Here is a 19,203-nt window from a genome sequence, read left to right as displayed (position 1 = left end):
ACACGTACCACCGACCCGCACACCTCAATCTACCCACACACCTACCACCGACCCGCACACCTCAATCTACCTGCACACGTACCACCGACCCGCACACCTCAACCTACCCACACACGTACCACCGACCCGCACACCTCAATCTACCCGCACACGTACCACTGACCTGCACACGTACCACCGACCGCACACCTCAATCTACCCGCACACGTACCACCGACCCGCACACCTCAATCTACCTGCGCACCTCAGTTCACCTGCACACCTAGATATGCCTCTCTCTCGGGAGGCACAGAGTCTGGAGGGGCCCACGCGTGGCTTCCGGAAGAAGCTCCCGGTGGTTCTGAGGGCACCTGAGGGGCCCCCGCCCGTGGTCAGCACAGCCTGTCCCACCTGTGTCCACTGAGGAACCCGAAAGGGCCACTTACTACCACGCGATTTCCAGGTTCAGCTTGATGGTGCCAAGGTCGTTGATGTCAACGGCCAGCACCTGAGGTCGGGCCGCAAACAGCTCTTTGGTCTCGCAGGTCACGCTGCCCACCAGGAGGTGGGTGGCCAGCCCTTTGACCTCTGTGACCTAGGAAGAGAGCGAGGGGAAGGCGCTGGACAGCGGGCAGACAGGCGGGACACTGCGGTCGTTTCTTTCTGAGTCACAGCTGACGTCGGAGCTGAGGGTGCCAGGGACTGGGCAGCAGGAGGAGGCTGGGGACTCAGCCACCCCGGCGTGGCTCCCCCGGCGTGGCCCACCCAGCGTGGCTCCCCCGGCGTGGCCCTCCCAGCGTGGCTCCCCCGGCGTGGCCCCCCCGGCGTGGCACCAGGAGACTGCAGGGCCGCGAACACTGTACCTTGATGGAGATGAGTCCAGCGATCAGGGGCAGGAACACTGTTTCCTCTCCGTCCCAGCTCTGCCTGCCGTTGACTTCGATTTTGCCTTTCAGCTTCCACCGCTGCCGTCCGTACTTCATGAAAATCTGGGAGACACCAACGGGCACGCGTCCTCACCCGCCTCCAGACCAAGCACCGCCCCCTCCTCCGCCGTCCTCTCCCCCACACGCCTGGGCCCCGAGCGAGGCGCCGACGCCGAGTGGGGAGACCCTGGGAGGGGGTTCTTGTCTGGAAGGCCCAGGGTGGGAGCTTTCTTCGGTAAAGAGCGTCGCCCCTGCCCGCCTGCTCACAGGGCCTGCTGCTCTCTCGGGCCAGTCCCACTTCAGTAGGACAGCCACGGACCAACTCCCAGGCCCAGCCCCTCGCAGAGACGATGGGCATCAACTAAAATCTACTCAGCGGTCAGAGCAAGAAATAAGGTGCCGCTTGCCCAGCTGGCGGGGCTCAGTGGTTGAGCATCGACCTATGAACCAGGAGGTCAGGGTTCGATTCCCAGTCAGGGCACAGGCCCGGGTTGCGGGCTCCATCCCCAGTGGGGGGCATGCAGGAGGCAGCCGGTCCATGATGCTCTCATCACTGATGATTCTCTCTCTCTCCCTCTCCCTTCCTCTCTGGAATCAATACAAACATGTAAAATAAGCTGCAGATCTGCCACTCTGCAGAGCATCATCTCAACCATGAGGTCCCGCGCTGGCTCAGTAAACTCTCACAAACGTTTCTGTGTGCACGTCCCTGTGTCGACAGGGTCTTAGGAGAACGGAGGGCGAAGGATCACGGTGTCTGCACGCCCCTCCCGAGAGCTCGGTGAGACAGTAACAACGACAGCGACAGTAACAGTAACAGCTCAGCCAACGGGGCATCCAGTTAAACTCAGGGCGTCCAGATAAAAGTTACAGAAGGGCCTGTGTTCCTCTCCTAACGCTCCTGCTGGCTTCATCCCCCCCCCCCCGCCCCCCCAAGTAACGAAGGTGAAGAGGAACCAGAGAATGTACGGAGCCGAGTAATGAAGACCGGGCCCCTACCTCCCGCCTCCCTCCATCCCGACCGGCCCCACACAGACTCACCTCGTACTGGTCCCCGGGGCAGAGGCGCGCGAAGCCGGCCAGACCTGCGAAGGGCCAGCGGTCGGACGTGAGGCGCAGACACATTGCACGGCCCCGCAACATGCACACGCGAAGGGGTGGACTTTGGGGAACTCGTGTGGTAATACTTGGGGCCTCTGTGGGGGGAGCTACTGGGGCGGCGTTTCTGTACGACTCTAAACGTTTTGGTACGGTGTCCTGGGCGGTGAGCTCAGTGGTTAGAGTGTGGCCCATGCACCGAAGGGGCGTGGGTTCGATTCCCGGTCAAGGACACGTCCCTGGGTTGCAGGCTCGATCCCCAGTAGGGGGCATGCAGGAGGCAGCCGATCCATGGTTCTCTCTCATCATGGATGTTTCTTTTCTTTTTTAAAATATATTTTTATTGATGTCAGAGAGGAAGGGAGAGGGAGAGATAGAAACATCAATGATGAGAGAGAATCATGGATTGGCTGCCTCCTGCACACCCCTACTGGGGACTGAGCCTGCAACCCGGGCATGTGCCCTTGACCGGAATCGAACCCAGGACCCTTCATTCCACAGGCCGACGCGCTATCCACTGAGCCACACCAGCTAGGGCTCATCATTGGCATTTCTCTCTCTCCCTCTCCCTCTCCTCCCCCCCCAAAAAAATTATGAGAGGGGGCACACCAACAGGCATCACCAAGGCTAAGGGAGGCCTAACAAAGCACCCGCCGTGGCCACGACCCGCCACTAGGTGGCAGCAGCTGCCGGCATGTTAGGGCTGCCACAGGACGTCGGGGGAAGCAGGCTTCAAGGACACACTCCCTGTCCTGTCTGAGCAAGCCACGCCCTGTGGGGTGGGCGCTGTCCTGGGCTGCTCACCTGCCGGACGGGCCCTCCCGATCTCCCTCAGAGGTGACACTGGGGAGCCGGCCTCCTCCCAGGCCGGTGAGTGGCACCCCTTCCGACCCCCCAGGCCTCCAGCGATCTGAGCCCACACGGCTGGGCCAGCCGTCTCCTCCGGGAGGTGTGGGGCCTCGGGGCCGAGGGCCGGCCCTCCAGACGCACACAGCCCAGGGCTGGGCCAACAGCAGCAAGCTCTCTCTTTGGGGTTACTTCCCCGTAGATTCTTAGAGAGTGGAAGGGAGGGAGGGAGAGGCAGAGAGAAACATCGATGTGAGAGAAACACATCGACTGGCTGCCTCCTGCACCAGCCCCGACCAGGGCCGGGGACCTGCCGCTGAGGTCCATGCCCGTGGCCAGAATCGAACCCGGGACCCTGCAGTCCGCAGGCCGACGCTCTGTCCACGGAGCCAAACTGGATCTTTACCCGTTGTCTTCATCTGCTCCCCCCTCGCCCCCTCGGCAAGCCGTCTGTGTTGGCGTGGGGAAAGGGAAGTGGTGGGTGTGGCGGGAGGAAGCGGTGGCCAGGCCCGCCGTGTGATGAAACGTCCCCAGTTCGTGTCGGTGTGTGCTGGGGCGGCTCTTTCCCAGAATGAGCAACAGATAAGCAGGTCGCTCGTGGCAATGCTGGGGGTTTCCTGGCAGTGGGAGGAGGGCTCCCTTATCGAGGGGGGACCGTTTCCGCGGGGTGGGGTGTCCCCGGGAAGCCTGCCCAGATGTGCTTCGGGGTTGTGTGAGATGAGGGAAGTGTACGTCGATGAGTCTATAATGAAAAGGGAGACCCCCCGAGAGAAGCTAAGGAGAGGGGACAGCGGGGAGAGCGGGGAGGGGCAGGTGTGGGAGCCACAGAAAGGTCTCCGTGCCGGTCAGGTAGCCACGGCGGCCGGGGATGCTGCTGAGCAGGGTGGCCAGGTCCCCAGGGGAGGGAAGTCTGGCCCCAGCACCACCGTCTCCCGACCAGCAGCCCTGCAGCCGCAGACCTGGCGGGCGGGTCCCTTGGCTGCCACCCGCCCCCAGGCCCCCTCCCCGGAGCTGCCTCCGGACGGCCTGGGCAGCCAGGGCCCGGGGATTCAGGCTCGTTGTTGTTGTTGGTGATCCTCACCCGAGGACACTTTTCCATTGACTTTTAGGGGGAGTGGGAGGGAGAGGGAGAGACAGAGAGAAACAGCGATGTGAGAGACACAGGAATTGGTTGCCGCCTGCATGGCCCCGACCAGGGCCCGGGCCAGGGAGGAGCCTGCCACCCAGGTACGTGCCCTTGACCGGAATCGAACCCGGGACCCTTCGGTGCACAGGCCCACGCTCTGTCCACTAAGCCACGCCGGCCGGGGCTAGGATTCGGTTTCGATGAGCAGATGCGGGAGGGCTGAGCAGGGACACAGGGACAGCGTGGCCGCGAGTACCTTTCATCCGGATGCAGAACTCGCCCAGCAGGCTCTCCAGCTCCACCTCGATGGTGCACATGTTCTGTGAGGGGACAGGGGACGGGGGCGGCGCCGGTCAGGGCTCGGCAGCTTCCGGTCGGCCCAGACCCACGGCGCACCGACCCGTCCCCACTGAGCCACCGCCGCCGGGGAAGGGATCTTCACAGAACGCCCCACCCAGGCCCGGCGAGGCTCCGCGTCCGGGGCATTGCGAGCACAGAGCAAGTTAGGTTACATCCTAAACCAGCGATCAGAATGCGGGCATGCTCTTTTATTTTTATAGAGAGGATGCTTTTCCATGGGTTTTTAGAGAGAGTGGAAAGGAGAGAGAAACATCGACGTGAGAGAGACACATCGATGGGTTGCCTCCCGCGTGTGCCCCAGCCGGGGCCGGGACCAAGCCTGTAACCCAGGTACGTGCCCTTGACTGGAACGGAACCGGGGACCCTTCAGTCTGTGGGCTGACGCTCTATCCACTGAGCCGAACCAGCCAGGGCTCGAGTGCAGGGTATTCTACAAGAACCGGCCTGGATCCTACAAAAGGGCAGTATCAGGGGGGAAGGTAGACGGAAGAGACAACCGGATGGAAGGGGTTCGGTGAACTGGGTTGTATCCTGACTTTAAAGACAAAGAAGCTAAAACAGGACACGATGGGGCCAAATAGGGGGAAACCAATAAAAATGTACTTTTCTTTTAAAAAGCAAGAGAGACGAAGAGTGAGACTCTCCAGCATGACTGACCCTTCTGAGCTGGGGTCACGGTGTGCATGCGCTTATGCGGGGGACACGCATGTCACAGAGGTTACCATTAAGAAATCCGTGTGAGCGCGGCTGGTGTGGCTCAGGGGTTGAGCATCGACCTAGGAACCAGGTGGTCAGGGTTCGATTCCCGGTCAGGGCACAGGCCCGGGTCGCAGGCTCGATCCCCAGTGTGGGGCGTGCAGGAGGCAGCCGGTCCATGATTCTCTCTCATCACTGATGTTTCTATCCCTCTCTCCCTCTCCCTTCCTCTCTGAAATCAATAAAAATATCTTCAAAAACAAAAACAACACCCACAGAGTGGCCCTGCGGGTCACCCAAGAGGTCCCCATCCAAGGCCGAGGCAGATGCCCCTCTGGGGAGTGTCCCTCAGACCCTCCCGGGGCGATGACGTCGCCCGGGAAACCTGACCCCTGAGCGAGGCCTCAGGGGACGGGAGAGGCGCTGCCTTAATAATTCAGCCATTTCATCAGACGCGGTATCCGGTGACCCCGAGGCTCAGCCCTCCCTGCGTCACGTGCTCGGCCCAGGGGACGGCAGAAACCAGGGCGGCAGCCTCTTTGTCTCCTGCGGGGACAGAGGGACATTGCTCACCGCCCGCGACAGGCAGGCAGGCGGGCTCGCCACACCCGGCTGCGGGGTGATCTCCACCACGGCCTGCTCGGCTCCCGGGGTAACACTCGGGGGGTCCGCACACCGGAGACGTTGGAGGTGCACGTAAAGGGAAAACACAGGGCACGCAGCCCGGCCGGCGGGGCTCAGGGGTTGAGCATCGACCTATGAACCAGGAGGTCAGGGTTCAATTCCCGGTCAGGGCACAGGCCCGGGTTGCGGGCTCGATCCCCAGTGTGGGGCGTGCAGGAGGCAGCCGCTCCATGATGCCCTCTCATCACTGATGTTCTAGCTCTCTCCCTCTCCTTCCTCTCTGAAACCAATAAAAATGTACTTTTCTTTAAAAAAGCAAGAGAGACGAAGAGTGAGACTCAAGTGCGAAGAGCAGAGTGAGGCTGGCGCAGGCGCCGCGGAGTCCTGGGCGGTGCCCGCGGGCGGCCGGCGGGGGCACCCACCTCCGTGTACTCCTTGTGGCTCCGGTGCACCTCGGCCAGGCTCTCCCGGGCGGCCTTGCTGTGGGGGGACGAGGCGAAGGCCTGCTTCATCTTGCTGGCGCCGTCCTGCAGGCGCCTCTGGATGCAGTAAGCCTCGTAGAGCTCGTCCACCTGCGGACCAAGCGGGGAGGCCGGGCGCTGAGTCCTGACGGCGCTGAGCCCGGGGCGGGGACCCGCAGGCCCCGAGCTCAGCGGGGGCTCAGGGAGAAGGGCACCCGCTCAGAGGGAGGCCGGCACGGCCTTCGCTGCCAGGACCCCTCTCCCCGTCAAGACCGACTGCACTCTGAGCCGCTTTCCCAAGCGCAGAGGTGGGAGGGAACGGACGCAGGTGGCCCCTGGGAGACAGGCGTGGTCCCCTGTACACGCCACGGACGTGGTCCCCTGTACACGCCACGGGCGTGGTCCCTGTACACGTGACAGGCGTGGTCCCCGGTACACGCCACAGGTGTGGTCCCTGTACACGCCACGGGCGTGGTCCCCTGTACACGCCACGGGCGTGGTCCCTGTACACGCCACAGGCGTGGTCCCCTGTACACGCCACAGGCGTGGTCCCCTGTACACGCCACAGGTGTGGTCCCTGTACACGCCACAGGTGTGGTCCCTGTACACGCCACAGGTGTGGTCCCTGTACACGCCACAGGTGTGGTCCCCTGTACACGCCACAGGCGTGGTCCCCTGTACACGCCACAGGTGTGGTCCCCGTACATGCCACAGGTGTGGGGCAATGAAGGCTGGCGCCTCCTCTGCACACAGGAAGCAGGGGTGGTTATAAGCTTGCCTCCGAGGTGCAGACTTTGTTGTTTTTTAAAAAATGTATATATATATTATTGATTTCAGAGAAGAAGGGAGAGGGAGAGAGAAACATCCATGATGAGAGAGAGTCATGGGTCAGCTGCCTCCTGCACGCCCCACACTGGGGATGGAGCCCGCAACCCGGGCCTGTGCCCTGGCCGGGAATTGAACCCTGACCTCCTGGTTCCCAGGCTGACGCCATCGTCAGTTTATTCTGAGCGGGGTCACAGGTGACAGTCACCTCCCAGGCTGCGCTTACGGTTGAAGGGGAGCGCGAGGCTCCTTACAGCAAAGGGCGTTGGAGAGTTCGTGGCTCCACACGACGGAGCCGCCGCCGAGGAGCCTCGTGGTGAGAGGCGCCGGCTCTCTCAGGCCAACAGCCCCTTCGCCAAGAGGAGCCGCGCCACTCGGGGGGGGGGGGGGGGCAGCCGCCTCTCGCTCTGGGGGCCGGTGGGTGCGTCGTGATTGGGGGCCGGGCCCGGGGGCGTGGCTCCGTGAGTTGGGAGTGCCGTCCTGTGCACCAAAAGTCTGTGGTTCGATCCCCAGTCAGGGCACACGCCCAGGCTGTGGTTCGATCCCTAGTTGGGGCGCCTACAGGAGGCAGCCGGGAGGTGTTTCTCTCTCACATCAATGTTTCTCTCTCTCTCTCTCTCTCTCTCTCTCTCTCTCTTTCTTTTCTCTTTGGAATCAATGGAAAACCCCCTCGGGTGGGGGTTAAAACAAAAAAGAGAGAGGGGAGTCTAGGCCTGGAGGGGTGGCCCGCCTGTGCCGACATCTCTGGCTGGGGGCTGGCGTGGAGGTGGTGGCCACACGGAGAGCTAAGCGGGGACACCTGGGGAGCTGGGTCCGTGCGGACGCCAGGCCCCGGCCGGGGGTTCCGAGATGCGGGTTCACTGGGGCAGGAATCCGAACTTCCACATGATCGGCGCCGAGCGTTCTGACGCGGGAGGGGTGCCATCAACATGCAGGAACACGCGCACGGCGCCTCCATCCCGGCCGCCGGGCGTGTCCCCCGGGGGTCTCCGGAGATGCCCCTTGACCCTCGTCCCCACCGGCGTCTCCACGACCGTGACCCGGGCGCCGGGCCCTGCGTCAGCCCGAGCGGGCGGCCTGCTCCTTGGCCTTCAGAGAGCAGCCCGTTCTCTGTTTCCGTCCCGTGCCAGCCCCTCTGAGCCGGGCGAGTCCCGCTCCGGGACGAAGGAGGCTGCGTGCGTCTGTGAGCCACGGCGGTGCCGCGGCAAGTAAGCGGATTAGCGGCCTCGCCCCGTGACCCGGGCCTGCCGGCGGCCTGCAGGGACCTGTGCAGACAGCACTCCCCGCCGGAGACCGCGGGACCCACGGGGACGGACGACGGGGAAGCCGCCTGCCTCGTCGTCCGGAGCCGCCTTCTTGTTTTCAAACCAAACAGAGTAACCTGTCCGTGCCTGCCGGCCCCACCAGCACCTTCCAGGGCGTAGCAGAGAGGGGAGCGACTCAGACCTGCCCGGGTCGTGGGGTCACCAGTGGGAGCTGCAGAGGCGTGGCAGCCACGGGTGAGCCCATCACAGGGCCGTGAAAGGGAAGGATTCTGGGGGCCGCCTGGCCGGCGGGGCTCAGGGGTTGAGCGTTGACCTAGGAACCAGGAGGTCACGGTTCGATCCCCGGTCAAGGGCACAGGCCCAGGTTGCGGGCTCCGTCCCCAGTGGGGGGTGTGCAGGAGGCAGCCGATCCATGATTCTCCCTCATCATGGATGTGTCTCTCTCTCCCTCTCCCTTCCTCTCTGAAATCAATAATGATAATAATAATAATAATAATAATAATCAAGAAATCCTCCCTGAACTACCTGCCAAGCTCAGGCCAAAGGTGGGCTGACCAGGAACTGAAAACCAGGCAAAGGTGGTCGGGGTGGGGGGGGGCGGCAGTTACCTTGCTGATGTGAAACTCCAGGCGCCGCATGTACCGTTCAATCGTTTTGATTTGCTGGAAGGAAAGGGAGACGTGTGAGCGAGGACCATCATCACTGCGCGGACGGTCTCGGCCTGCGACCGGCCGCCTCTCCCCTCTGGTCCTTAGGAGGCCTGCGCAACGCTCGGCGCGCCCCCCTCCTGTCTCCGCCGCTACCTTCGCCCCCAGCCTGAATCTGAGGGCACTTCCGCCTGCACGGGGTGAACACGCTGCGAAGGGGGCTGCCGGCCACGGGGCAGTGTGATTCGCACCCGGGGGGCCATCGATGGGCTCACTGGGTTTCCGTGGGGACGGCATCCCCTTGGAGTACACCCGGGTCCCCCCAACCACGGAGCACGTGCCAATCGCTACGCCCGAGCGTGTCAGAGAGGGTCCCGGCGGGGGGCGGGGGGGGGTGAGGGATGTCCTTATGGCACGTGCTGCCTCTCCGCACCCCTTCACGTGTCCGCGAGCAGATTCCACTGCGCCTCGGCGCGGAGGGCGCCGCGCACACAGGCGTGGAGAGCGCGGCACGGAGAACTGAAACGACCGGCATTGAAAACGGGCTTCGGGGCGTCCTGCCACCGGGGACGGAAAACCGATTCTCAGGGAACCGGAGACCGTGTCACAGCTTCACCAGAATCGCTGGTTTTTCTTGGTGGAGCGTAAGGTATTGGTGCATTTCCCAGCCAAAGGCCTCTCTGGTTTGGTGAACGGTGGCGGCTGGGATTTCTGCAGAAGACGGGGCAGGGCCTCCCCACGCCTGGGAACTTCTTAAACGTCTCAGCGCGGAGACGCCGATGGCCAGGGCCGTTTCTGGGGAAGTATCCCTGGGTCTGGAGATCGAGGTCCTGACTCATCAAACTCAGGTCAAGGCACGGGTTTACGGGGCTCAGAACGATCACCGGCTCTCTAGGCTCACTGTCCCTCCGAGGGGACCTCGGGCTTATGTCGTCCCCCACCCCCCCCACCCCCCAAACGCAGAACGGTCACTTACCTTGTCCAGGTCGTACAGCACACCCTGAAATAAAAAATAAAAACAATTAAAACGTGTCTTCTGCAAAAACTGCCACCGACGTTAACAGAGGGACGTGGGCTGCGTGCCTGCGTGGCCAGTGAAACCAGGACCAGCCGCAGAGGTCTGTGGGGTTTTCTGACATTTGCTTTAAAAGAGTAAAAATCTGGCTATTTTAAATACCAGTGAGAGTGCTTTTGCGGTTTTTGTTGTTAACCCTCACCCGAGGGCATTTTTCCATGGATTGTTTTTAGAGAGAGTGGAAGGGAGGGGGCGAGACAGAGAGAGAGAGAGAGAGAGACATATCCACTGATTGCCTCCAGGCACGTGTCCAGACCTGAACCTGCAACCGAGGTACATGCCCTTAACCAGAATCGAACCCGTGGCCCTTCAGTCTGCAGGCTGACACTCTAACCACTGAGCCAAACTGGCCAGGGTGGGTCCGCTTTTCTGGAAGGTTCTTCTTTGTATCCACCTCCATCCAGTAGGAGAAGACACTTAGCCAATGCCCCCCCCCCAAAAAAAAAAAAAAAAACCCCTGCAAAAACCCACAGCAACAAACCAACCAACAACCCCACGGAGTTGGCCCCGGGGGCGCAGGCACGTACCAGGCGCGAATTCCTCCTCATGTCCTTCAGCTGCGCCGTCAGCTTGTCCAGCTCCGTCTGGTGGACCTCCAGGTACTTGCTGCGAACAAAGGAGGAGGCGCCACTGTGAACACCTGCTGGCCTCCCGCCGAGGGGAGGGCCTGCGCCTCGCTCCGGGGCAGCGCGGTGGGGGCGAGGGGCTGCAGCTTCCCAATCTCTCAACATGCTTAAGCTCTAGCACTGCCTCCGAGACGGTCCAGGTGGTCAAAAGGAGACCCCACGAGGCTGAGCGCCAAAAAGAAAAACCAGCAGGGGGCGGGGAGGGGACAGCAAGTGGGGATCGCTGGGGTCTGGGCCCACAGCGCTCTGTCTGGCTCCACCCAGCATGACTGGGGTGGGGGATGTCCCAGAACCGTCTTTAGCAAGCGCTGAAACAGACCGGCCTGTGCACATGGCTACACGGAAGCCAGTACTCCACGGGGTCAGTTACACACGTGGCTACTTCATCGTCCTCACTGTCAGGGCATCACCTCGAATCCCAACGAATGTCCCATCTTTGGGATTAATCTAAGGCTTCCTCGGTGATGGTGCAAGAATAAAACATCCACGCCCGGCCGGCGTGGCTCAGGGATTGAGCATCGACCTATGAACCTGGAGGTCAGGGTTCAATTCCCAGTCAGGGCACAGGCCCGGGTTGCGGGCTCGATCCCCAGTGGGGGGCGTGCAGGAGGCAGCCGGTCCATGATTCTCTCTCATCACTGATGTTTCTATCTCTCTCTCCCTCTCCTCTCCTCTCCTCTCTGCAGTCAGTAAAAATGTATTTTGTTTAAAAAAAAGAAAGAATAAAGTATCTACTACAGAAACGGACATTTAAAAATGATCTCGCAAGACTCGTTTTTCCTGCGGCCCCGCCCCCAGCACGTTAGGAAGGAGACAGGGTCGGCTCCGGTGAGGTGGACGCTCTTACTCGAGTCCGCCCTTCAGCGCCCGGTACACCTCCTCCACCCGGGCGGGCTGCGGCTCCTTGGGGGGGCTGCTGTTCTTGTGCCCCAAGTTGTGCATCTTCTTCAGTTTGGCCTGAGGCTTCTTGAGAGCGGAAGCATTTTCAATGAAGGAGTTACACCTGTGAAAGAAGGAAGAGCAGAAACTGTGGCTCCGGCGACCAAAAGAATTCCACGGGAGAAATGCCTCTCCATCATCTCTGTTTGTGTCCGTGCCTTTGGGGGAAGGGACAGTCCGGGTGGAAGGACACAGCTGAGCCGGCCTACAGGGCGCTTCTCGGCATTAGATGTAACTGCTGAGACCTGGGAGCGTTGCTGGGCAGTGGCTTCCCGCAGTCAGGTGACACTCACTCCGAGGGAAGACGTGCCCTGTTCCCGGGACCCCACAGGGAACCAAGGCCCCACGCTCCCAGTGAAAATTAGAAACAGGCAGAAGGACATACACCGACTAAAAAAAAAAAACATGTGCATTAAGCAACACCAGGCATGAGTGCCTACCAAATTAGACTAGGGTGTGAATGACTGCCTTTGTGATAAAGAGCCGTAAGCGGGACAAATGGCTAATCCTGTGTAGGGTGAAGGCACGGCACACAGGGCTGGACTGACGGGTTTTCCTTAAGCTCTGTTTTCACGGAGTACGTTCGGTCTGGGTTTAACATAAAGCCCGATGTCTCTGTGAGTGGCAGGGAGGCAGCCGGGATCCAGCAATTTCACGTCTGGGTATTTCTCCAAAGGAAACAAAAACACTAACTCACAGTGATTTACACGCCCCTGTGACCCCTGCAGCCTCACGGACCGCGATGTGGAAAAAACCCCAAGCGCCCACAGGAGAATGAGAGAATGGAGACGCTGAGATGGGCATGCACACGATGGAGTGTTACACAGCCATACAAAAGGGGGACATCTTGCCCTTGGGGACAACACTGATGGACCTACAGAGTGTAACGCTGAGGGAGAGAAGTCAGACTGGGAAAGACCGATGCTGTATGATGTAACTCACACGTGTGATTTAAACACACACACACCAACCCCAGAGAGACGAGAACGGCTTGGTGGTCGCCAGAGGTGGCGGTGGGTGGAGAGCTAAATAGGTGAAGGGGGTCAGAAGGTAAAAAAGAAAAAAAAAAGGTAGCAAATCGAACGAGTGAGAAAAAGGACAACACAGGATGCTGCAATGGATAAATGACCAACCTTTCCTGTTTTGTACGAGAACATGCAGATATCCACCCGCAAACAGGCACGTGTATGACCTCGGTATTCCCCAAAGTAAATAAAAAGGGGAAGAAAACTCACGAGAGGACATCTGACCTCATTGGGGATGACATAAAAAACCGGAGATTTTTACAGAATGCTCCGTAACGACGGATGTGTGGGAAAAGGCGGGTCTGCTGTAGCTCGGAGAGGACACACGGGTTCAAACACGGGGAGGCTCTTGGGTGATATTTATCAAAGACATAAAAATGGGGGGGGGTGGTGGGAGTAGGGAGAGCTATCCCCAAATATTCGTAGCTTTTCCTGTATCTCCAGCCACCTTCTTTGCAGGAGAAAATCTGAATGATAGAAAAGAAACATCACAGCCCGGCTGGTGTGGCTCAGTGGTTGAGCATCGACCTATGAACCGGGAGGTCACGGTTCGATTCCCGGTCCGGGCACATGCCCGGGTTGCGGGTTTGATCCCCAGGAGGGGGGCGTGAAGGAGGTAGCAGATTCATGATTTTCACCATTGATATTTCTCTCTTTCTCTCTCTCTCTCTCTCTCTCTCTCTCTCCTCCTTTCCTCTCTGAAATAAATTTAAAAAATATATTTTAACAAGAAAAGAATTAACAGTGCTCCATTGGGGTGGCTGACTATTTTCCAAGGCAGAAATGAAAGTCAGACGTGTGTCCATGTGCATGTGTGCCTGTATGTTTGTGTGTGTGCTTGCGTGTGTGTTTGCATGTGTGTGCATGTGTGCGTGTGTGTGCGTGTGTGCTCGCATGCACGCTGACGAGGCCGGTGCACACAGATGCTCTGCACAGCACCGAAGCTCAGCTCCTCCTCAGCCGCATCCCGGGGGGAGCCCCGCGGACTTGCCTGGACCGCCGCTCCTGCAGGCCGCTGAACCCCGCAAACGACTGGCTCCGAATGATGCCATTGGGCCCTCCGGGCGAGAAGGACTGGGTCCCCACCAGCATGATCTCGGGGAGTCTGGCTGGCAGTCCTGGAAGGCGGGAGAGTGCGGCCGTCAGGGCAGGTTCAGACAGACAACCCTACGCGGTCAGCCGCCAGGCAGGTGCCACCGGGTCAGGTGAGTCAGGAGCCCTGCGGGCTGGGCCCCGCCTCCCCAGGTCTCCCTGAGCCGGAGGGCGGCTCTCAGGTGCCGGGCTGGGCCCCGCCTCCCCAGGTCTCCCTGAGCCAGAGGGTGGCTCTCAGGTGCCGGGCTGGGCCCCGCCTCCCCAGGTCTCCCTGAGCCGGAGGGCGGCTCTCAGGTGCCGGGCTGGGACCCGCCTCCCCAGGTCTCCCAGAGCCGGAGGGCGGCTCTCAGGTGCCGGGCTGGGCCCCGCCTCCCCAGGTCTCCCTGAGCCGGAGGGCGGCTCTCAGGTGCCGGGCTGGGACCCATCTCCCCAGGTCTCCCAGAGCCGGAGGGCGGCTCTCAGGTGCCAGGCTGGGACCCGCCTCCCCAGGTCTCCCCGAGCCGGAGGGCGGCTCTCAGGTGCCGGGCTGGGACCCGGTGCCGGGCTGGGACCCATCTCCCCAGGTCTCCCCGAGCCGGAGGGCGGCTCTCAGGTGCCAGGCTGGGACCCGCCTCCCCAGGTCTCCCCGAGCCGGAGGGCGGCTCTCAGGTGCCGGGCTGGGCCCTGCGCCGCACCATCATCGGCACCGGGTCTCCCTCGGGGACTTGTTTTTTAAACAAGGTTCAACCAGGCCTTCAGATCGACCTCCTTTATGGCTCCTTTCTCCACCCACAGGGACTTTCCCTCTCCCCAAGAGAAAGCCGGAGCTCTGTGTTTTTCCACATTGGGTACGTTTTTGGCTCTTACCCTTTTAATCATTTTTTTAAAATTGAGTTATGCCCAGCTGGTGTGGCCCCGTGGCTGAGCATCGACCTAAGAACCAGGAGGTCATGGTTCGGTTTGATTCCCGGTGAGGGCACAGGCCCGGGTTGCGGGCTCGATCCCCAGTGTGGGGTGGGCAGGAGGCAGCCGGTCCATGATTCTCTCCCATCGTTGGTATTTGTCTCTCTCCCCCTCTCCCTTCCTCTCTGAAATCAATAAAATACGTGTGTGTTTGTAAATTGAGTTATTTACTTCCAGTCTGTCGGCTGTGTCAGCCAAAGCAGTCAGTCCCATCACCCCAAACATCCCCACGCACCCCGTGGAGGGACTCCTAGTCCCAGCAACCACGGGTGTTTTCTGACTCTCTTGTTTTTAAAGCTTATTTTTCAAAATAAATTTGAAATTACACACACACACAAAACCCACAAAAACTTCGTGATGTTTACCTACTTTCAAGAGCAGCCGCAAACACACAGCGAGGCCACGCCCGCGCTCAGGCCGTCCTGCCTCGCTCACGGCCCGAGGAGCAGGGCGCAGGGCTGCCCCCAGCAGGAGGCCCGGCTCCCGGCGCCTTCAGAGAGGAGCGAGCTTACATTGGGCTCCTCTTCCTCCCGGGACGGTACTTGTGGTTTTTTTATTAATGTTTTTATTGATATTTAGAGCGAGAGGAAGGGAGAGGGGGAGAGAGAAACATCCATGATAAGAGAGAATCACGGATCGGCTGCCTCCTGCACGCCCCCCACTGGGGATCGCGCCCACAACCCGGGCCTGTGTCCCGACAGGGAACCCAACGGGCTCCCTCTAGGATCATGGGTCGATGCTCAACCACTGAGCCACACCGGCCCGGCCTCCGCTAAAGTGTACTTGGAAGATAAGCTCCAGCCGCTGTGGTGACGGAGCAAAGCAAGAGACAGGAGCGCCCCCCAAAGGAAGCGGAGACAAGAACCCCGGAGCAGAGGGAAGAAAGGGGAGCGGGAACCGCAGCCAGAGGCGCACCCCGCTCAGTCCCGGGCACCCGCTCGGCCACTTGCTCCCTCCGGTCCAGACTCACCAGCGCGGACCCAGCCCCATGGCCAGGCGCAGCCGCCCCGGGCCGGGCCCCAGACAGCGCCCTGGGCACCCGTCCCGCCCAGGGGCCAGGAGGCCGGACCCACTCGCGCCCAGCAGGCGAGCTCCGTGCGGAGGGGCGGGGCTCCTGTGCACACCTGGGGCGGGGATCGCATCCCGGGTGCCCTGGAAGGACCCTCCTACCGGCCGGCGGAGCTGGAACGCCCCGTCCCGCCCCGGGGAGCCGCACTCGGGTAGCCCAGCAGGACGCGGAGGCGGGGACGCTGCCACCGGGCTCTGCACGGGCCCGAGGTCACCCCGCAGAGGGAGGGGGTTTGCCCGCAGAGGGGGGGAGGGAGGGGGTCACCCCGCACAGGGAGGGGGTCCCCCGCGCACGGGCCCTTAACCCCTCCCCCGCGCAGACAGGCCCGGGTCCAGGCTTTCCTGCAGGTTCAGGCCCTGACTCACCCCCAGGCCCCGGCTGCTGCGCTTTGATCCTGCGGGACCAGCGGGCACCCATTCCGCGGGGGGGGGGGGGGGGGGGAGGGAGGCTTCTGTTTGGGACATTCTCAGGAATGTTTGTTTTTTTCCCCCCCAGAATCTGTGCTTTTTAAAAAATAATATGTATTTTTATTTCCTTCAGAAAGGAAGGGAGAGGGAGAGAGAGAATCATGGATCCGCTGCCTCCTGCACGCCCCACACTGGGGACCGAGCCCGAACCCGGGCCTGTGCCGGGACCACCGGGAACCGAACCCTGACCTCCTGGGTCATAGGCTGACACCGAGCCCCCCAGGCTGGGCTAGAAACTATGTATTTTTAAACCAAAAAGGTTTTCTCTCTCCTGCAGCGGGTCATCGTTTCAGCCCTGACGCCCGGCCCCACTCGAAGGCCTTCTGGGTGAATGGACAGGGAATTCAACCCGGTTGTGGGGTCCCCAGGTGAGTCTGAGGCTCAGCAGAGAAAAGAAACAGGGGAAACGATGCCGAATTGGCTGACATTGTAAAACTCGTTAAAATGACCCGTGGCCATTTCTCAAGTCCAACGTTTAAAATCTGCTCTTCAGTCTTAAGCCTCCCTCTGAACGAGAGTAAAACACAGGGCCGACTGGGAAACAACCCCCCTTCCTCTGTCCCCCAACAGGCCAGGAAACCCCCGAGGACAAGCAATGTCTGTGGGGACCCCTCCTGTCTGTGGGGACCCCTGATGTCTGTGGGGACCCCTGATGTCTGTGGGGACCCCTGATGTCTGTGGGGACCCCTGATGTCTGTGGGGACCCCCTCCTGTCTGTGGGGACCCCTGATGTCTGTGGGGACCCCCTCATGTCTGTGGGGACCCCTAATGTCTGTGGGGACCCCTCCTGTCTGTGGGGACCCCTCATGTCTGTGGGGACCCCTGATGTCTGTGGGGACCCCTCATATCTGTGGGGACCCCTGATGTCTGTGGGGACCCCTCATGTCTGTGGGGACCCCCTCATGTCTGTGGGGACCCCTGATGTCTGTGGGGACCCCTAATGTCCATAGGGATTCCTAATGTCTGTGGGGACCCCTCCTGTCTGTGGGGACCCCTCATGTCTGTGGGGACCCCTCATGTCTGTGGGGACCCCTGATGTCTGTGGGGACCCCTGATGTCTGTGGGGACCCCCTCATGTCTGTGGGGACCCCTCCTGTCTGTGGGGACCCCTGATGTCTGTGGGGACCCCTCATATCTGTGGGGACCCCTGATGTCTGTGGGGATTCCTAAAAAGGGTTGGGGTAACACCCTGAGGCTTTCCATTATGTCCGTGAGGATGGATGACCAGCGGGGAGTGTCCAGGGCAGCGGTCTGGCGCCCACCGGTCTTTCTGGTCTCAGGATGATCCTTATCGACCAGGAAGGAATTTGGAGGGAGCCTGGCTTAGGCTGGGATCTCGTTACCCTCAGGCTGACGCCCGGCCCAGTGCAGTCCTCACAGAGGCAGGAAGGTGCAAAGGCGGGTCCAGGGGAGGAGGGAGTGGGCTGGGGGTGGGGGTGGGGAGCAGAGCGGGGTCTCGGGGCCACGGGCAAACGGAACCCGCCACGCCCGCACCCAGCCCTGGAGGAGGGAGAGGCCGGTGTGGGCCTCCAGCCTCCTCGGCCCGCCCCCAGCTGCCACGCTCCCTCATCATCTGTTTCTGTCAATTTATTTTTCATTTTTTATTATTTTTTGTTAATCCTCAGCTGAGGATATTGTCCCATTGATTTTTAGAGTGAGTGGGAGGGAGAGGGAGAGACAGAGAGAGACATCGATGGGTTGCCTCCTGCACACACCCTGACCAGGGCCTGCAACCGAGGCACGTGCCCTTGACCGGAATCGAACCCGGAACCCTTCAGACCGCGGGCCGGTGCTCTATCCACTGAGCCACACCAGCTGGGGCTATTTTCTATTGCTGGCAGTGTACAGATGCCCCCCACTTTCCTTCCCTTTGCACCCTTCCACCCAGCCCCGCCCGCCAGGCCTTCTCCGCACTATTGTCCGTCCATGGGCTACGCGTATAAGTTCCCTGGCCAGTCCGCTCCTGCCCCTGCCCCCACCAGCTGGACGGGGGCCAACCGTCCGCGATAAGGCAGTGGCCAGCGGGCAGCTGGCAGGTTGCTGGGGTGACACGCAGGCAAAAATGAAAATTTCCACAATCAGCCCCGGCCGGTGTGGCTCAGTGCCTGAGCGACATCCTGCGCACCCAGAGGTCACAAGTTCGATTCCCGGTCAGGGCACATGCCCGGGTGGTGGGCTCGATCCCCAGTAAGGGGCGTGCAGGAAGCAGCCGATCCATGGCTCTCTCTCACTGATGTTTCTCTCTCCCCCTCTCCCTTCCTCTCTCTCTCTCTCTCAAATCAAGAAAAACATATTTAAAAATATATCCTACATCCACTCCACGTGTTAGTGGTGCCGGGGATGGGAGCAGGCCCAGGAGCACGGGAGAACTTTTTTTTTCGGGGGGGGGGGGGTTGATAAATATGATCTAAAACCGTGGGTGATGGTGGCACAACCGTCTAGAACGGAAACTGCACTTAGATCGAATGGCACGTGACTTGGGCGTCGCTCACGCTATGGAAGTCCGTGTCCGTGTCTAGAAAAAGCTGTCCTTCCTCCTCCAAGAGGAAATGCCAAGGAGCCAAGACGTGGACAGGGAACAGCGGAGCCAGTCACCTGAGCGGGAGGCTCCCGTGGTCACAGTGCTAACCGTTCTGTAGCGGCGATTACGCCTGAGGACCGTCACGATTACTTCATGAATATGGATATGAAACTGGCGGCGGGGGGTAGGGTGGGGAGGGACCACTATAAGGGAGATGGTAAGTAAATGAGTCTTTCTGACGTTAAAGAAAGGTATTTTATGTTTATGACTACATACATGCGATAAAAGATTTAATTTTAACAACTTTGCATACGTTTGTTTTTGAAATGATTTTAGTGGAACCATTTGCTCTGCAAAAGGGTGAATCTGAAGGGTCCAACCCGCCGATGCTTCCCCAGAGGCGTGTCCCGCCGCGCTCTCTGGCTGGGGAGTTCCTTCAAGCCCGTGTGTGCCCCTCACTCTCCTCTCCTAACCAGGCGCCCCGTCCCCCCGCCCGCCCCCCCACACCTCTGGGTCAGGAGCAGAAGTATGATTCCGTCGTCTGAAAGAGGCACGCGGGCCAGATGTAAACAGCCTGCCGGGCTCAGTGAGTAT

General features: G+C 60.7%; 1 protein-coding gene across 3 annotated transcripts in view; it reads right to left on the bottom strand.

The window, feature by feature from the left end:
* RIPOR2 (RHO family interacting cell polarization regulator 2) overlaps positions 1-19,203 on the bottom strand; it is a 64,681-nt gene that overhangs the window by 18,576 nt on the left and 26,902 nt on the right. For all 3 annotated transcript variants that reach the window (XM_054711774.1, XM_054711775.1, XM_054711776.1), the window contains exons 2-11: positions 13,510-13,636; positions 11,402-11,557; positions 10,456-10,534; positions 9,830-9,853; positions 8,815-8,868; positions 6,078-6,227; positions 4,232-4,295; positions 1,947-1,990; positions 843-968; positions 426-574 (exon numbers count right to left, since the gene is read on the bottom strand). In XM_054711774.1, the coding sequence (XP_054567749.1) occupies positions 426-574; positions 843-968; positions 1,947-1,990; positions 4,232-4,295; positions 6,078-6,227; positions 8,815-8,868; positions 9,830-9,853; positions 10,456-10,534; positions 11,402-11,557; positions 13,510-13,636 (973 nt within the window). The remainder of the gene's footprint in view (positions 1-425; positions 575-842; positions 969-1,946; positions 1,991-4,231; positions 4,296-6,077; positions 6,228-8,814; positions 8,869-9,829; positions 9,854-10,455; positions 10,535-11,401; positions 11,558-13,509; positions 13,637-19,203) is intronic.

The sequence above is a fragment of the Eptesicus fuscus genome, chromosome 22 (genome assembly GCF_027574615.1).
Source record: "Eptesicus fuscus isolate TK198812 chromosome 22, DD_ASM_mEF_20220401, whole genome shotgun sequence".
NCBI lineage: Eukaryota > Metazoa > Chordata > Mammalia > Chiroptera > Vespertilionidae > Eptesicus > Eptesicus fuscus.
Note: the sequence above shows the minus strand (reverse complement) of the source record. Positions and strands in the feature narration are given on the sequence as shown.